This window comes from Callospermophilus lateralis, chromosome 7, assembly GCF_048772815.1.
Source record: "Callospermophilus lateralis isolate mCalLat2 chromosome 7, mCalLat2.hap1, whole genome shotgun sequence".
In the NCBI taxonomy this organism is placed as follows: domain Eukaryota; kingdom Metazoa; phylum Chordata; class Mammalia; order Rodentia; family Sciuridae; genus Callospermophilus; species Callospermophilus lateralis.
The window spans coordinates 10,806,629-10,824,853 of NC_135311.1; the positions used below are offsets into that span (position 1 = coordinate 10,806,629).

At 35.8% G+C, this 18,225-nt stretch overlaps 1 protein-coding gene across 1 annotated transcript; it reads left to right on the top strand.

Moving 5' to 3' along the window:
• Positions 1–6,900: 6,900 nt before the first annotated feature.
• Positions 6,901–15,003, top strand: LOC143403545 (olfactory receptor 10R2). Its single transcript, XM_076861594.1, has 2 exons — positions 6,901–6,927; positions 14,062–15,003. Exons 1-2 carry the CDS (start codon positions 6,901–6,903, stop codon positions 15,001–15,003), a joined length of 969 nt encoding a protein of 322 aa, XP_076717709.1.
• The last annotated feature ends 3,222 nt before the right edge of the window (positions 15,004–18,225 follow it).

Consider the following 18,225-nt stretch of genomic DNA (forward strand, 5'->3'; position numbering starts at 1 on the left):
CTTTGGAGAGGGGCTTCTTGGTTGCATCGTATTATGGCAATGACAATGATAGGTACACCTCTGGGAGGAAGAAATCACATCTACAAACAGGAGGCCAGAGGGAGAGTAGAATCCCAAGACCCTTTCTGAGAGCATTCCCTCAAATCACCTAAGTGTGTCTCACTAGGCCCCAACCCTTAAAGGATCCACAGAAACTCCCAACAGCATCCTGAGGACCAAGCTCAAGATGAACCTTTGGAGGATGCTCAAACCTTATCAACCATAGCACTCCTCAACCCATGTCTTTTGTTTTTTATAATAGCCATTCTAACAGATGTCAAGTTTTCACTTGAATTTCCCTGATAGCTAGTGCTGTTGTTGTTTTTTTTTAAAAAAAATATACATGTTTGCCATGTTTCTGTCTTCTTTTGAGAAATATGTGCTCAGGTCATTTTCCCATTTTTAATATGGTTGTTTCCTTATTATTGAGCTCTTTGAATCCTTATGTATTTTGAATAGTAAGTCTTATTGACTGTATTGTTACCAAATATATATTCTCTCCATTTGACTTTGCTATGCAGAAGGTTTTTTTTTTTTTATTTTGACATATTCTGGGTATCTATATTTGTTTTTATTACTTGTATTTTGGAGCATAACTATTTTATTCTTATCTCTTGTTACAATAAATTTGAATTTTCTCCTATATGTATTTGTATATTGACCACAATCTTGTTATAATCCAGGTTCTTTTGTAATTTCTGCAGTGACAGAGACTCTGGTCATATCAATGATCTTAGAGCCAGTGTAAGTCTACTTTGAGCTTTCTCTGTTATCTTCATTCCCAATCTTGGGGAAAATTCACTCCACGACACACAGTGAAGACACACAGGTGGATGTTGTCTTCACTACTATTGTTAAATCTCTTATACCACAAATCAAATTAGTCATTAATTCCTGATGATTCTCTGGGTGAAAATTTCTTTAACCATATTCCCGTTCTATGAAATTATCCTGTATCCTTTGCATTACTGCAAGAATGAGCCTGTTTATCCCCAAGCTAGTCTTCTCACTGAGACCAAAAAAGCATGAGAGCTATCCTGAAGATTGAAACAAATAAAATATGATGAGCACTTAGAATAGTGTTTTCATATACTAAGCATTATTTGTTTCATGTTACCCTCTTCATCTTTCTAAGCTGAAAATGTTGTTAGATAATTTCCCAGATTATAAACTCTTCAATAGCTCCTATCAGATATGAAGGTAAATTTTAACTTTCATCTTCACAATTCCCACCAAAGTGCTTGCTATTCCAAATGATGGCACATTGTTTCATGCCACTTAAACGTTGCACACATTATTCTGAAATACATTTTTCCTATATTTTGTCTGCATGCTATTCAGACTGCAAAGCTTCACACAAGCACAGCTTCTTCTAAGAAGTTGTTAACCTCAATAATCAAATTCATAATTATTTTTCTTTCTCTGAAAGTGACAAGATGCATTTTGCCCTCTTATAACCCTCTCAGGGCATTCTGCAGTCACTGCTTTCTCTTGCCTCATCCATCAGAGGTTAAATTTCTTAAGGTGGAGACTATCAACCCTGGTAACACAATTCATAAGAGAAACTGTCATTCAATATAGCCTTTGAAATTAAAAGATAAATAAAGTGGTTCTGGGTTCTGTAGTTGAGTGTTCCCACGTGATGTTGCATCTCCCGGATTTTCTCTTTGCTGTGCTCAGTGAGGATCTTTCAGGCACCTACAGATCATTGTTGTCTTTTCTCAAACCTACTCCTTAGCTTGAAATACAGGGAAGGTATAATTACGAATTTGATAGATAGAATTCAGAAGTAGAAAATCCAGAACACCATGCCTCCAGCCAAAGGATAAAAATCAGGAACCATAGGAGGAAGGCCAGGGAGAGGATTACCAGGACTTTTCTGTTGACAGTGACCAGAGTCTCACTACAGAGTAAGACATCTCTCCAGTGGGTCCCAAACAGGAAACCAAATAATTCCCTAAGTCCACTCCATAGTTTATCACTTAGCAAATGGAAGTTGTTGATATTTCCTTAAAGCTGAGGCCTCAGGCACAGGGGAGTAAGGAATGATGGCACATTGTTGCAGGACACTGACAGGTATAATAGCTGGATACTGCCCAGGAAGAGGTCTTCAGGTAGAGAAGAAAGAACAACTTTGGAGATGCTGCAGAATGGTGGCAGGAGCTTCCCTATTACCCATATTACAATAAGAGAAGGAAGAAAGAAAACATTTTCAATTTCTTCTAATTAGTTACACATGACGGCAGAATGCATTTTGATTCATTGTACACAAATGGAGCACAACTTTTCATTTCTCTGGTTGTACATGATGTAGTGTCACACCACAAGTGCAGTCATACATGTACTTAGGGTAATGATGTTCATCTTGTTCTACCATCTTTCCTGTCCCCCTGGCCCCTCCTCTGACCTCCCTCCCCTTTGCCCAAAGTTCCTCTGTCTACCCACACCACCCTCCCATTATGGATCAGCATCCACTTATCAGAGAGAACATTCAGGCTTTGGTTTTTAGAGATTAGCTTACTTTGCTTAGCATGATATTCTCCACCCATTTACCTGAAAATACTATAATTTTATTCTCTTTTAATGCTGAGTAATATTCCATTGTGTATATATATCACAGTTTCTTTATTCATTCATCTGTTGAAGGGCAACTAGGTTGGTTCTACAGTTTAGCTATTGTGAATTGAGCTGCTATAAACATTGATGTGGCTGCATAACTACAGTATGCTGATTTTAAGTCTTTTATGTATAGACCAAGGAGTGGGATAGCTGGATCAAATGGTGGTTCTATTTCAAGTTTTCCAAGGAATCTCCATACTGTTTTTCAGATTGGTTGCACCAATTTGCTGTCCCATCAGCAATGTATGAGTGTGCCTTTCCCCCCACATCCTCACCAACACTTATTATTGCTTATATTCTTGATAAATGCCATTCTGACTGAGGTGAGATGAAATCTTAAAGTAGTTTTGATTTTCATTGAAAGAAAATATTTAATTAGGGCCTCTCATGTATCATTTTGGGCAATAATTTTTTAATTATGTTGTCTCTTAATCCTCATAATACCTCAAATTTTAGAACAGAAAACTAAGATCCATAAAGATTAGGTTATTTACCTAAAGAAAATGCTGAGATAAAACTGTGAATTTATATCTTTTTCTTCTATCTCTAGTGATTCCTTTAGAATATACATCATCAGAATATACATCTTTATATTTTATCTGGTCACAGGAAGTACCTTTACCACCAATATGAGAAATGCCTAAAAATCAGTTTAATGATTTATACCTCATGTATTGATTTGTTTATTCCTTGTTTTTGCAGGTAGACTTTGAGTATTCTCAGTTAGCATGAAGTCTGATGCTGTTGGACTAAGTGAGAGGTGTATGAATGCATGGTACTTGCACATAAATATTTGTCAAATGAAAAGCAAACTGGCTTTTGCTTTTCAGAGCTCAAATAGCATTGGGCAAGAAAGATCAACATCTAGAATAATGCAAAATGTGAGCATTTGTAGAGTATGTGCTTCAGGAGGGCAGAGATTCTGTTTTGTTTTGTTTTTTTCTCCACATGTTCTGAACACCTCATGGAGTAGATAAAGCTTAATGCGTGCCCAGTGAATCTTTGTTAACTTGAAAGAGTTCTTGGGAACCTGATTTGGGGAAAAATGATTTGAACCATCAGAGGCTCTGCCTAGTCAGAGACACTGCTGTCATGACATGGCTCACTGAGGGCTCAGTGAATACATGAAGTTCCATCCATCAAAACACAGGGATCCAATCCGGCAGCTGGAAGAGAAGGGTGTGGAAGCCTTTGCTTTTCTCCTCATTTCTTGCTGCAGAATTTGGAATCATAAGGATTTCAGAGATCATTTTGGACTATAAGTAAGAAGGTGCTTGGTTAAATGTACATTTTAAGTCTCCAGGACGGCCACTTCTCAGCTGAAAATTTACAACACCCACTTTGCTATTTATTCTATCTCTGCCATCTTCTCAGCTGTTCTTTGCCCACAATACCATTTCTTCTTGTGTACCAGCTGCCCAAATAACTCTGGAAAATAATCTCCAATTGCCCTTCCCAGGTCAACCTAAGAAGAGGTTTTAAAATGTTGGTAGCTTCCTGCCTTAATTTTTCTCTTCTAATTTTCTCCCATCAACCCTGATGATTGAGGAGGAAACGCAAACAATATTGAAAATAAAGTGTGTGACATTCCTCATAGAAACAAAAAAAGTAGTCATGAAATTCATCTGGAGAAATAAGAGACCCAGAATAGCTAAAGCAATCCTTAGCAGGAAGACTGAAGCAGGTGGCATTGCTATACGAGACATTAAACTATACTACAGAGCAATAGTAACAGATACAGCATGGTTTTGGCACCAAAACAGACTGATTGGCCAATGGTACAGAATAGAGGACACAGAGACTAACACACAAAATTAGTGCAAATACATCCAGTGCAAATACACCCGCCTCTCTTAAACCCCAAACTTTTATGTTATGATTTACAAATTATATTGCTATAAGTTCATGTTTGTGTATAAATTTGTTACAGTGGGGTAATTTTATAAAATGAAATAACAAGGGATAAATTGAATAACAAGGAGCACAATATGTTTTGATGACATTTCCCCCATTTTTCCTTTCCTCCTCCTCCTCCTCCTCCTCCTCCTCCTCCTCCTCCTCCTCCTCCTCCTCCTCCTCCTCCTCCTCCTCCTCCTCCTCCTCTTCTTCTTCTTCTTCTTCTTCTTCTTCTTCTTCTTCTTCTTCTTCTTCTTCTTCTGTGTGTGTTAATGATTGAACCCAGTGGCATTCTATCACAGAGATAAATCAACAGCCCTTTGTATTGTTTTTTATATTGAAAGAGGTTATTCCTAAATTGTCTAGATAGCCGCAAACTGAATCCTCCTGCCTCAGTCTCACAAGCAGATGAGATTACAGGTGTGTGCCTCTGCATCCAGCTTGCTGAATATCTTTGTCCAAATTTACAACTAATTTACAATCTTGTTAGTGACTATTTTTGTTGCTGGTGATTTATCTCAAATCATTACTTCTAATATGATGAGTGTACATGATCTCAGTTTGATTTTAAATGAAGTGAAATGAATTTTTATGTTGGGTACGCTCTGTTCATATTTTACAAACTGTGTGCTTATGTACAGTTTTAGTTTTAGAGCACCAGTTATCTTCCCCATCAGTTTGTAAAATATTTTTAAATAACATTATAACAATATTTTTGGTACTTTTTCCAATTTTTCTTTGCTTTCTAACATTTCTGATTATGTGTGTGTTGCCAATAAATGTTCTACTTAATATTGTCAAATTGTTGCTATATACTACTAATATTTCAGTTTTAAATTTAGATTTTCAGATTTCTTATTCAGTGACACTTTTCTTATTCTTTGAATTATTGTATTTTAATAACAAAATAATTTTAACATGTGAGTTGAATATTTGATTTTTTAATTTTTATTAAAATGAGGTACTCTAATATGTCAAAAATGGTTTAGATGGCTTTGAGATGGTTTATAGTTTGAAAAATTTACTACATGTTATATATGTTATAAATTTTCTTCTAATCACTCCTTTAAACTTAGCTGTATCTTATAAATTAATGGAGTATAACTGACATTATTTTCTACAACTCATTTTATTTTACTTATTATTTCCTCTTTTACCCAACAGACATTTTACAATTCTCTAAGTGACGAAACTTCTTATTTTATTACTTAGTATTAATCCACTATATTAAGATTAGGGAGTATTGTTTGTATCCTTTCCACTTTGTGAGGTGGTAAAATTTTGTTGTGAGTTGATAGTCCACAATCACAAGTGTTCTTTGAAAACAAATTGTAGACTCTTAAAAAAATTCAATACATACGTAGAAAATATGCTTTACTGATTTTGCTGTTCAAATTTCCTTAAGCCTTTGTTATATTCTTCCTCTTGATCTCTTTTGAGCAGTGGTACATTGCCATCACCATTAATCAGTAGAGTTGAGAGAATGGAATAGTGGGGGGACATGGAGGGAAAGGCAAAGTAGTGAGGATTCAATTAAAGCAAATTACACTTCATGCTTTTATTTATTTATCTATTAAATGTTTCTATTTGTTGTTTTCAGTTATACAGTAAAGGAAAAGACAGTAGATGTGTTTTGACATGTCATACCTGCATGGAGCTTAACTTCCCATTCTTGTGGTTGTACATGATGTGGAGTTACCCTGGTCATGTATTCACATATGAACATAGGAAAGTGATGTCCAATTCATTCTACCCTCTTTCCTTTTTCCATCCCACCTCCCTTCCCTTCATTCCTCTTTGTCTAATCCAGGGAAATTCTATTCTTCTCTCCCCTTCCCTCTGCTTATTGTGACGTTCTATGCTATTACAATTATGTCCAAATGAATCCTCATATTATCTAGAACCAATAAAATGGAGAAAGAAGAAGAGCAAGGGCATTATCGTCTTTAACCAAGAGATAAAATGCAGGAACTATAGGAAGAAGACCATGGAAGAAGATCACCAGGACTTTTCTGTTGACGGTGTCCCACCGTCTTATTATACAGTTACAGTTGGTTACCACTCCAGTGGATTCAAACATGAAATAAACTCATTCCCTGAGACTACTTTATGGTGATTATTTGCTAAACTAGACTTGAGGTCCATTCTCCCCTAGGATTGCAGTTCCTAATTAGGAGGGAGAGTAGAATTTGTGCCACTAGCAATATAATAATGGCTCCCTAGGGTGCTGGGTGGTAAAATAATGAAGTAGGGCATAGATGTTAATGCTGATGGCCAGAGGAGAAAAAAAGCATATTAAGAACAGTTATTGGAGTTGTAGTTGGCCAGGCCATACAAAGAAGCACAATGACCACTCCATTGAGGAGTGACCTGGTGAGTCTTTTGTTGCTGGTTTGAAATCTTTTCAAAGAAAGGGAGGAAGATGTGCAATAAACTGAGAGTGTGAGAAAGTAGCAAATTAATAAAATACTTCCTTGAAGGCCTTGGATCATGATTAAAAAACAAGACTGCATTCTCCTGAACCGTGTTTTGGGGATTTTAAAACTCTTTCATTTTGATATTGTGTTTTTTTTTTAATGTTGTAAGTGGCTCAAGGAAAGTAAATTATCCAAAATCTTAAGGAAGCACTTATGCGACCTCAAAGGTGATAGCAAGCTAAGCCATTTAACCTATGTTCAGTTCTAAAATTGTAGAGACCTTAAAACTAGAGTCCACAAACAGAATAGTGATGGATTGCAGGGCTGCTACAGGAAGTATAGCTGGATAGTGACAAGAAAGAGGTCTTCAGATCAGGATAAAGAAAACACATCACACATACTTCAAGATGGTCATAGGTGTGTTCCTTTTTATAACTTTTGCCAGGAAGGAAGGGAGAAAATATTTAATTAGGACCTATTATGTATAATTCTGGAGTATTTTTTTTACATATGCTGCCCATTAATCTTCAAAATACCTCAAATTTTAGGATAAAAAACTAAGATTCAGGAAGATTAAATGAAAATGCTGAGATAAAAATGTGAATTTATGTCTTTCTTCTGTATCTGTAGTGCTTTCTTCAGAATATAACTCTTTGTCTTTCTTCCCTGATCACTGGAAGTATCCTTACCCTCTACATGAGAAATGCCTATGTATCAGTGCAATGATTAACTCTTGTACTGATCAGTTTATTTCTTGATTTTTGCACATAGACTTGAACATTTGTTATTTACCAGAAACTCTGATGCTGCTGGCCTTAGTGAGATATATACGAGTATGTGGCACTTGCGCATGAACTTTTCTCAAATGAATAGCAATCTAGTTTTTGCTTTATAAGAGCTCAAATAGCCCTGAGCAAAAAAGATTATTTTCCAGAATAATGTAAAATGTGAGAGTTTTTAGAAGATGTGTTTGACAAGGCAGAGTTTCTGTTTTGTTGCCTTGACGTGTTCTAAACGCCTAATGGAGCAGATAGAGCTTAATGTGCACCCAATGCATCTTTGTTAACTTGAAAGAGTTCTTAGGAATCTTGGGATTAAATGATTTGAACCATTAGAGAAACTGCCCAAGCACAGGCAGAGGCATTGCTGTCATGACATGGATCACTGAGACTTCAGTGAACTACATGAAGTTCCATGGATTAAAATGTAGGGATCCAGTCTGGCAGCTGGAAGAGACGCGTGTGGGTTGCCACGCATGACTTTTTCTTTTCATTTTTTTTTTTTTTTTGCTGTGGAATTTGCAACCTTCTAAAGTTCTCACGGATCATTATAGAATTCAATAAGAAGGTGCTTGGTTAAATGCACATTTGAATGTCCCTAGGACTGCTACAAGTCAGCTAAAGTGTTTCAAAACCAATTCTCAGCTGTTCCTTGTCCACGCTGCCCAAATAACTCTGGATAATAATCTCCAATCATCCTTCCCAGGTCAACAGGGAGGACGTTTAAAACATACCTCTAGCTTCCTGCCTTAATTTTTCTCTTCTAATTTCTCCCTTCAGCCTTGAGAATTAATGATAAAAGAACAAAATTATAAAGAGTGTCATGAAACATTTATCTTTCTTTTCAGAAACACAGATTGTGTTCAGATTCTATAGTTCTGACTCTAGATAAGAATCACTTATGACAAAAACACTAGATGTGGGTATCAGGGAGCCACAAGATATAAAGAAAGTTCATCCTCTGATATGACGTGGCTGACTCAGGTGTTCAACCCAGTGATTTGTATATTCCAGATCCAGAGCTCCATTTGCAAGACAAAGTAATAAATAATTCTTAATCGCCACCTAGCATCCAAGTGCACATCTGCAAACACAAACACAGAAAGATGTTCTTTAAATAAATACGAGTATACTATATCACTGACAGAGTGGTTCCTGCATAGCTGGTGCTGTTCTCTGCACTTTGCCTGTGCTCCTGTATTTTATGCTCGTGAAAGCCCTCCTTCTAGATGGGAAAGTTGTATCAGAGAGGTTAATACTGCTCTCAGGTCACCCAGTCACCCAATAGAAGAATAAGGACCCAAAGAAAGTCATCTGTCTCTGGTTCCATAATCTTCATCCATATAAATACTACTGCCTCTCATAAACACAATACTTTTATCTGGTTATGACTTGCAAGTTTTCTTACAATAAATATAGCATTTATATAAATTCATTATAGTATGGTAAATTTTATAAAATGAAATAAATCCCTGGGATAAATGAACAGGATGAATATACTCAAGGAGCACAGTATATTTTGATGATACATTCCCCCCCACCCCCGCTTTTTTTTTTTTTTTTTTTTGGTATTAGGGGTTGAAGAGTGTTCTACCACTGAGCTAAAACAGAGGCCCATTTTATTTTATTTTATTGAGACAAGTCTTTGCTAAATTGCCCATGATAACCTCAAACTGGTTATCGTCAGCCTCCAAAGCACCTTAGATTACAGGTGTGGGCCACTGCATTCAACTTGCTGAATTTCATTGCATAAGTTTACAACCAATTTATAATCTTATTAGTTAATTATTTTTTTATTTAACCCACACGACTGCTGAAATTTGATAGGCGTACATGATCTCAATTTGATTTAAATGAAGTGAAATGAATTTTTTATGCTGGGGACCTTTAGTTCATATTTTATAGGCTATGTGCTTACATCTAGTTTTAGTTTTAGATTCTTAGTTATCTTCTCCATCAGTTTGTAATATATTTCTTGTTAACATCATAGCAATATTTTTGGAAATTTCCCATTGGTTGTTTGCTTTCTAACCTTGTCCTTTTGTTGCAAATAAGTGTCCTATCTCTCATGGTCAAATTGTTGCTAATTTACGACTCATTTATTTCATCACATTTTTGGATTTTCTATTCAGTGATACTTTTTGTATGTTATTAATATATGGAATAATTTTTAGCATTATGTGAGTTGAACATTTGATTTTTTTTTTATGTTTTATAAAAGTGAGCCAAGTGTGGTGGCATGTGCCTGTAATCCCAGCAACTTGGGAGGCTGAGGCAGGAGGTTCCTGAGTTCACAGCCAGCCTCAGTGAAAGCGAGATGCTAAGCAACTCAGTGAGACCCTGTCTGTAAATAAAATTCAAAATAGGGCTGGGGATGTAGCTCAGTGGTCGTGTGTCCTAGAGTTCAATCCCCTGTACCCATGCCCCCCCAAAAGAGTGAATTACGATAGAATGTAAGAAACAGTTTAAATGGCATTGAGATGATATATTTTGAAAACTGTCACTAAATTTTTTGCTTATGTAAAAATTAAGGTATAAATTTTCTTCTAATCACTCCTTTAAACTTAGCTGTATATTATAAATCATGGAGAATAACTGACATTATTTTCTACATCTCATTTTGTTTTACCTATTATCTCCTCTTTGACCCAACAATTTTACAATTCTCTAGTGGCAGAACATTCTTATGTTATTACCCAATATTAGTCTACTGTATAAAATAAGAAACTGTTGGTATCATTTCTGCTTTTGTGTCATGGTTGAAGTTTCTGTTGTGAGTTAATGGTCAAGAATCACAAATATTCTATGTTGTTTGTGAACAGATTGTATACTTTTTTAAGTAAAGTTCAATACATATTTGTAAGAAATGCATTACTGATTTTGCTGTTCAGGTTTTCTGAATACTTCGTTTCATTTTTTTCTCTTGTTCTGTTTTGAACAGTGGGGTATTGGTATTACCCATTAGTTACTGCACCTGTGTCTTCTGTACATTTGGTATAGTATCTTTCTTATGATGGTTGTACCTATCAATTTAATTGTGAATTTTAACTATTAGTCTTTTTTGTTGTTGTTAATCACTTAATGCTTCTGGCTTGAATTATAAATTGCTAAATATCAACCAACCTAGATGCCCTTCAATAGATGAATGAATAAAAAAATGTGGCATATATACACAATGGAATATTGCCCAGCAATAAAAGAGAACAAAATCATGGCATTTGCAGGTAAAGCAAAGTGAAGTTAGTCAATCCCCAAAAAACAAATGCCAAATGTTTTCTTTGATTTAAGGAGGCTGATTTATAGTGGGATAGGGAGAGGGAGCATGGGAGGAATAGATGAACTCTAGATAGGACAGAGGGGTGGGAGGGGAAGGGAGGGGCTATGGGGTAATTAATGATGGTGGAATGTGATGATCATTATTAGCTAAAGTACAGGTATGAAGACACAAAATGTTGTGAATATACTTTATATACAAGGAGAGATATGAAAAATTGTGCTCTATATATGTAATAAGAATTATAATGTCATATATAAATAAAGAAGAACATGATTTCTTTTTTAGAATAAAATTAATTTTAAAAATAATTGTGGGTAAATGGCAGAGTGATCAGGAGAGCAGAGGCAGGGGTCAGGGTCTGAGCGAGGGAAGTGAACGGGAGGTACTGGGGACTGCATTAGAACATGTTACATTCCATGCTTTTATAATCCTGTCAAAACGGATTCTTTTGTCATTTACAATTAAACAGAACCAATTAAAAAAGGACTGTAAGTGATGGTTAATTTCTACTTGTTAGAACTTGGATAGGATTAGTGCAATAAGCAGAGCAAATTTGATATAAGCTAATTTTACTGACTGGAATTTTCTGTGGTTAAAATTATTCTTCACTAATTAATCCTTATTCTCTTATGCGAGAAAATTAAAACCAGTTTCTATTTCTCTTCCCTTTTTCTACAGAAAATGTCAGTTCAAATCCCCAACCTCAATTCGCATTGATTTTTCATGTCCTGTTGACCCAATTACCATGTTTGTTTGTCTGTTTGTTTGTTTCCCCAGATTCAATCTGTGTGACAGAATTCAGGGACTCTGGAACAGATTGATCATGTTTTGCTCCACCAGGTGAAGTCCCAGAGCCTCTATAGTTAGAAGTGGATAGTGACGGATAGGTGAAGAAAGTGAAGGAGAAAGGAGATAGAACAATATGAACACTTTAGAAAATAGTTATCCTGCACATAAATATCCAGGCATCACTAGCATGGTAAATGTTATCAGACTGAAAGTGAAAATAGTTAAAAACTTACATTTATTTTTACAAGTAATGTTTGAAGATCTGTAATTTTTTTTTCTAGAAACATTCCTAAAGAAAGACAACTGTGGTGACTTTTAAATGAATCCTAATGCACCAAAGACCTCCAACTAGAGTTTAAAACAGACATATATACAAAAATTAGATAATCAAAATGACCTCTAAAATCCCCCCAAATAATCCTTTAAAATAGCATGGTATCTCATAAAACTAATCCATTTTGATTTTACAAATTGATAGAGGTGGGTAATCATCACTGCAATCCAGTTTTAAATTATTTTATCATTCCCCCAAACACTTTCTGCCTGCTTGTAGTTAAATCCCGATCCCTAAAGTCCAAAGTTATAATTTTTCTGCTCTCAATTGGTGTAGATTATCCTTTTGTGGACATCTCATACAATAGAATTTGCAATGTGGTATTTTGCAATTGCCTACCTTCACTTAGCTTAATGTCTTTGAAGATTATTTATGTTGTGGTATGTGCCATTAGTTAATTTATTTTTTATTGCTGAATAGTATCCATTTTTTGGTTATACTAAATTTTGTGTATTCATTAATAAGTTGACAGATATATGGATAATTTCATTTTTTACTATTATATATTATGCTACTATGAACATCACAGAAATTGCTTGGTTGGAGGGTCTTCACTTCTCCTTTGTAGATTCTTATTGATAATTTTTGTTTTGATCTCTTTTACTGCATGGTGAATATAGCTAATAATTGAGTACTCTACATTTCAATATTACTAAGGAAATATATTTCAAATGATATCATCACAAAATTTTAAATATTTGAGATGATGCATATTAGCTACCTTGATTTAGTAATTCTCTATTGTATTAAAAATAATATCATCTTGAACCTCATAAATACACACAACTAGAATTTGTGAATATGTAATAAAAATAAATTGATGGGTCATGTGATAATTTATTTTACCATTTTAACAAAGTGCCAAACTTTTCTTAAGTGTGACTGTGTTACTTTACCTTTCCTCCAGCAATGGGTGAAGATTTGTTTGCTATATCCTCAAAAACACCTTTTCTTGTTCATCTGTTTAGTCACAGTTCTTCTGGTGCATATTTTCCATTGTGCCTTTACTTTGTATTTCCCTAATGACTAGTGATATTTTGTGCTTTATCAAATGCTCATTTCCTACCCATTGATACCATTTGGTAAAAATGTCTGTTATTTTTCATCTGGGTATTATTCTTATTACTTAATCATAAGAGTTATATATGTGTATTAGATGCAAATCCCTTATTAGATACATGTTTTGCAAATCAAGTCTTATCATCTCTGGTGTGCCTCTTCACTTTCCCATTGGTAACTTTTGGAGTGTTTAATTTCTGGGCTCCCAGTTCTGCCCATTGACCTATATGTGTAACTGTATGCCAGTACCATAACATCTTAATCACTGTATCTTTAGAGGAAGTTTGGAAATCTGAAAATATAAAATCTTTCATCTTTTCTTTCCTTATTGACAATATTTTAACTATTCTGGTTTCTTCCATGTTGATTTTATAGTCATCTTTATAAGAAAAGCGTGCTCAGATTTGGTAAGAATTTTATTGAATCTATTCATTAATTGGGGAGGAATTGCCTCTATTATTTTCTTTGTTTACTTAAATCACCTTTAATTTCCCTCAACAGTGTTGGTCAAAGAATATAAAATTAACAGTGGGAGAGGAGGAATGATATTCGGTAGATTTCTGTGTATCTGTCTTGCACTTCTTTTGTTAAATTTAATACTAAGTATTTTTATGTTATTATCAATGAAATTGTTCTCTTCGTTTTATACTTGGATTGTTTATTGCTAGTTGTTAGCAAAATTGTGAACACTTAAAGATGACTATGACCAATTCCCTAGAATCCAAGAATCAGGTATATCATTTTAAATGGAGGGATTAAGTTTGGAGATGGAATCAGCTGAGAGTAACCCAGTCCCTACATTTTTACATGAGGTTCCTGAATAGATTTTACTTCTTTCTCACTTTGCTGCAGGTTGTGGCAGAAAACTTCACTGCGATCACCGAGTTCCTACTGCTGGGTTTTTCAAGCCTTGGTGACATTCAGCTTGCTCTCTTTGTGGTCTTTCTCTTTTTATATCTAGTCATTCTTAGTGGCAACGCCACCATCATCAGTGTCATCCGCTTGGACCAAAGCCTCCACACACCCATGTACTTCTTCCTGGGCATCCTGTCGACATCTGAGACCTTCTACACCTTTGTCATTTTACCCAAAATGCTCATCAATCTCCTTTCTGTGGCCCGGACGATCTCCTTTACCTGCTGTGCCGTTCAAATGTTCTTCTTCCTCGGTTTTGCTATTACCAACTGCCTGCTGCTAGGTGTGATGGGTTATGATCGCTACGCTGCCATCTGTCACCCTTTGCATTACCCCATCCTTATGAGTTGGCAGGTCTGCGGGAAACTGGCAGCTGCCTGTGGGATTGGAGGCTTCTTGGCCTCACTGACGGTGGTCAACTTAGTCTTCAGCCTCCCTTTCTGCAGTGCCAACAGAGTCAACCATTACTTCTGTGACATCTCACCAGTCATTCGCCTGGCTTGCACCAATACAGACATTCACGAGTTTGTCATTTTCATCTGTGGGGTTCTTGTACTCGTGGTCCCCTTCTTCTTCATCTGTGTCTCTTATCTCTGCATTCTGAGGACTATCATGAGGATTCCCTCAGCTGAGGGCAAACGGAAAGCCTTCTCCACCTGTGCCTCCCATCTCACCGTCGTTATTGTTCATTACGGCTGTGCCTCCTTCATCTACCTGAGGCCCACAGCAGACTACGTGTCCAACAAGGACAGGCTGGTGACTGTGACGTACACCGTTGTCACACCATTACTAAATCCCATGGTATACAGCCTCAGAAACAAGGATGTTCAACTCGCTATCAGAAAAGCACTGGGCAAGAAAGGGTCTCTAAAGCCATAGATAATAATAATAATAACATAATAATAAAGTATTAATATATTTTGGATTTCTTAATAAATGACGTTTTCCTTTATTACATGTATATTCTACCTGTAACAGGGTCCTTGAAGTCTCTTTAAGACTCTTGAAGTCTCTTGAAGACTCTTTAAGATGTATGTCATAAGATGGTTTGCTTCTTATCATCCCTTTAAATCCGATATGTGGGCTAATATTTTTAAAGTTCTCAGATGGAATGTCAGAAGACTTCTCAAATGTAAATGCCCAGTCCACTGTAATAACTAAAAGTCTAAGCTGGCAATTGTAGAACATGCCTGTAATCCCAGCAACTCTGGAAGTAGAGGCAGGAGAATTGCAAGTTTGAGGCCAGGCCAAGGAACTTATCAAGACACTGTCTCAAAATAAAATAATGAGATAAAACAAAATAAAGAAGAAGGGCTGGGGATGTTGCTTAGAGGTATAGTGTCATGGGCCAGGCTGTATGGGCAATGACCAAACAGACTCCATTTTGCCCTGAGATTCCATATCATGTAAGAAATGCTTCTCCCATGGAAAGTCCCACCTCTGGTCAAAGTTCTGGTCAAAGGTTGCTTAGCATAGCATGTTTGGCAACACAAAATGGCAATTCTTACACAATGTAAAAATGTTCTCTCTTTGGTTCCCGTTTTTCTTGGACAATGTACCCTGTCAGAGATTGATTGTCTAGAGGTTAGTAACCATTCTTTAACTTGTACTAAACTAGGGACGTTTTGGCCCACTTCCTTTTCTGCTTATGATTTTAGATCTCATGATGTTTGTTTATGGTTTTGAATCATAGCAATAGCCACTTATGCTTTAAGATGGTTTTGGACTATAAAAGGTGCATTCAAACCCAGGGAGAGGGTTTAAGGGTGTAGACTTGCAGCCCAACCCCTTGGCCTGCCAGCTGGTGGGTCTGGACCACCAACTGGTAAATAAAGTTTCTGTCTCCTGCTTTAAGATAGAGTTGGTGATTTATTGCAATCTCACCTTAACAATAGCACCCCTGTGTTCCATCCCCAGGATCACACATACACAGAGTCACCACTTCTCTCTCTTATTGCAGTGACCGGTTCCTCAAGAATTCCACCGGGGAGGGAGAGGAGCCAGGAGGAATTTCCTCATTTAGCTCCTCAGGTACTTTCAGGGCCTTGCGTATTGCACACTGAGTCTTCCTCTTGTGGAATGGTTTCATGGTTTCTGGAATAGTTTCCTCCTTGAAACCTATACCACATTTCTTGTGATAGAGTTAAAACCACCTCTTCTGACAGTTTATGAATTTGCTTCTTAGTTCAGAGAGCTCACCACCTTTCTGGGTCACATATCTTCTGGAGAATTTACTGGGTAAATTACTTTTTAACTGATTCCAGAATGATATTTTTTTCCTGCTAGTTTGCTCAAAGATGATCCAGAGTTAAGAATTGAGCATCTCTGATACCCATAGTAAGCAGAAGAACAGAGATCTTTTTCTATGAGTTGGCATTTCAGGCCAATAGCCACAAACTCCTACATTTAAGTTTCTCAGGTAGACTCAGTTTCATTTTTTAATCTCCAGGAAATACATATCACAGTAATTCCCTGCTCTGGCTGCATCAGGAAATGGGAGAATAGGTAAAACATTAAGTAATCTGATAGTGTCCTTGTAAGACTACATTTGACATTTTTTTAACTCAACATTTTTTATAAAGTAATTCAAACATTTTCTTCCCTCAACTTTTGCATCTCCATTGAAACTGAGATTTAAAAACCTCCTTTTTTAAAATATGTAACACTCTTGCCTGTTTTTCCTATAGAATAAGTTATCATGATTGTATTTATTGGTAAATATTAATTTCAGAAAGCTACTGTCTGTAAAAAGAATCAAATAGTTGGCCCAGTTAATGGCATGGCTATAGGTCAATCACCTTTGATTAGGTCAAATACCCATTCCAGATCACATATTGCAATTATTTGAGAATCTGTTGTAAACTATGTATCCCACACATAAAATTGTCCTCATTCACATAAAGAGGGGGGGGGGAACTCATTATAATATAAAGAGTTTACAGAGTCTCCACAGTCATTCAGGGATTCAGTTCATAAGCATTCTTTTCTCAGGGCAAATTTATCTAAACCATTTAATTCTATTTTTACTCTTTTATCTTCATTTTTATTTACAATTTGGTTGTAACATTTTCTTTTACCAGCTTGACAGATTATTTACACCCTGTCACAGATTTTATATATTTTATAATTGATTATGATGACAGAGAAATTAACTGCCATCTCATCTGCCATTGTCTAGATCTCCTTAATGGATTTAACTATCCCTTCAATACTAAATTTCTGAAACATCACTATGCGTTAAACAGAAATTATTCTGGTAAAGATAGTGCAGACAATTAATTGGAATAGTGCAATTTAATTTAACATTCGTTAAAAAATATTAGGACGAGCTATTATGTATTTTAAAATCTAAGGTTTCTGGATACAGAATATTGTAGAAATTAGGAAAATTAAATTCTATACTGCAGAAAGTTGTGGTAATTATGAATCTCCAGATATGGACTTTACATCAATGCCTTGACAGATTTTAATAAAAAGTGGCTGAGACTAGAGTTTAATACTAGTATATAGAAAATTTCCTGCAGAATTCTGACATTTATGAGGTTTTAAATTTTCTATTGATTTTTATGTATCTTAGTTTCCTATTATCCTTTTGGTATGTGGATCTCCTGAGTCTCCTTTTATCAGTAGAAATATGGAAGAGTCAAATTATCTTTAAAAATAAATTATAATAGTAATTTGGAAGGTAATACTCCTTCAGGAAAATAGATAGCAGTGATAGAAGAACCCATCAGTCCCTGCCATACTTCAAGTGTGAAAAAAGATAGTAAAAAATAGAATTGAGGTTTCCACACTGGACATCACACCCTTCCCTGAGGGTTGTAATGGAAGATTCTTGTGAAGATTGATCCTGTGCTGGCCCAGGAACCAGAGTTTGTCATTTGAAAGGTCCATCATCTTCTGTTAGTCAATGTATAACCTAGTCTACCATAAAATTCCCTTCCCTCTTATCAATTTCATGAACTACATGTATTTCCTGATTTTTATTAAAAATACTATAGTAATTTAAGCCTCCCTTAGACGTCATACTGAGCTATGACTTAATCAGGTTATTAGGTCCATATGTCATCCCCTCTACCAGACTATTAGCAATGTGAGAAG

What these genes read in the sequence shown, in the direction of transcription:
- LOC143403545 (XM_076861594.1), top strand. Translation starts at nt 6,901, where the DNA reads ATGACCACTCCATTGAGGAGTGACCTG. An exon ending in CTCCATTGAGGAGTGACCTG is followed by an intron (nt 6,928 to 14,061) that starts GTGAGTCTTTTG and finishes ACTTTGCTGCAG; the next exon opens with GTTGTGGCAGAAAACTTCAC.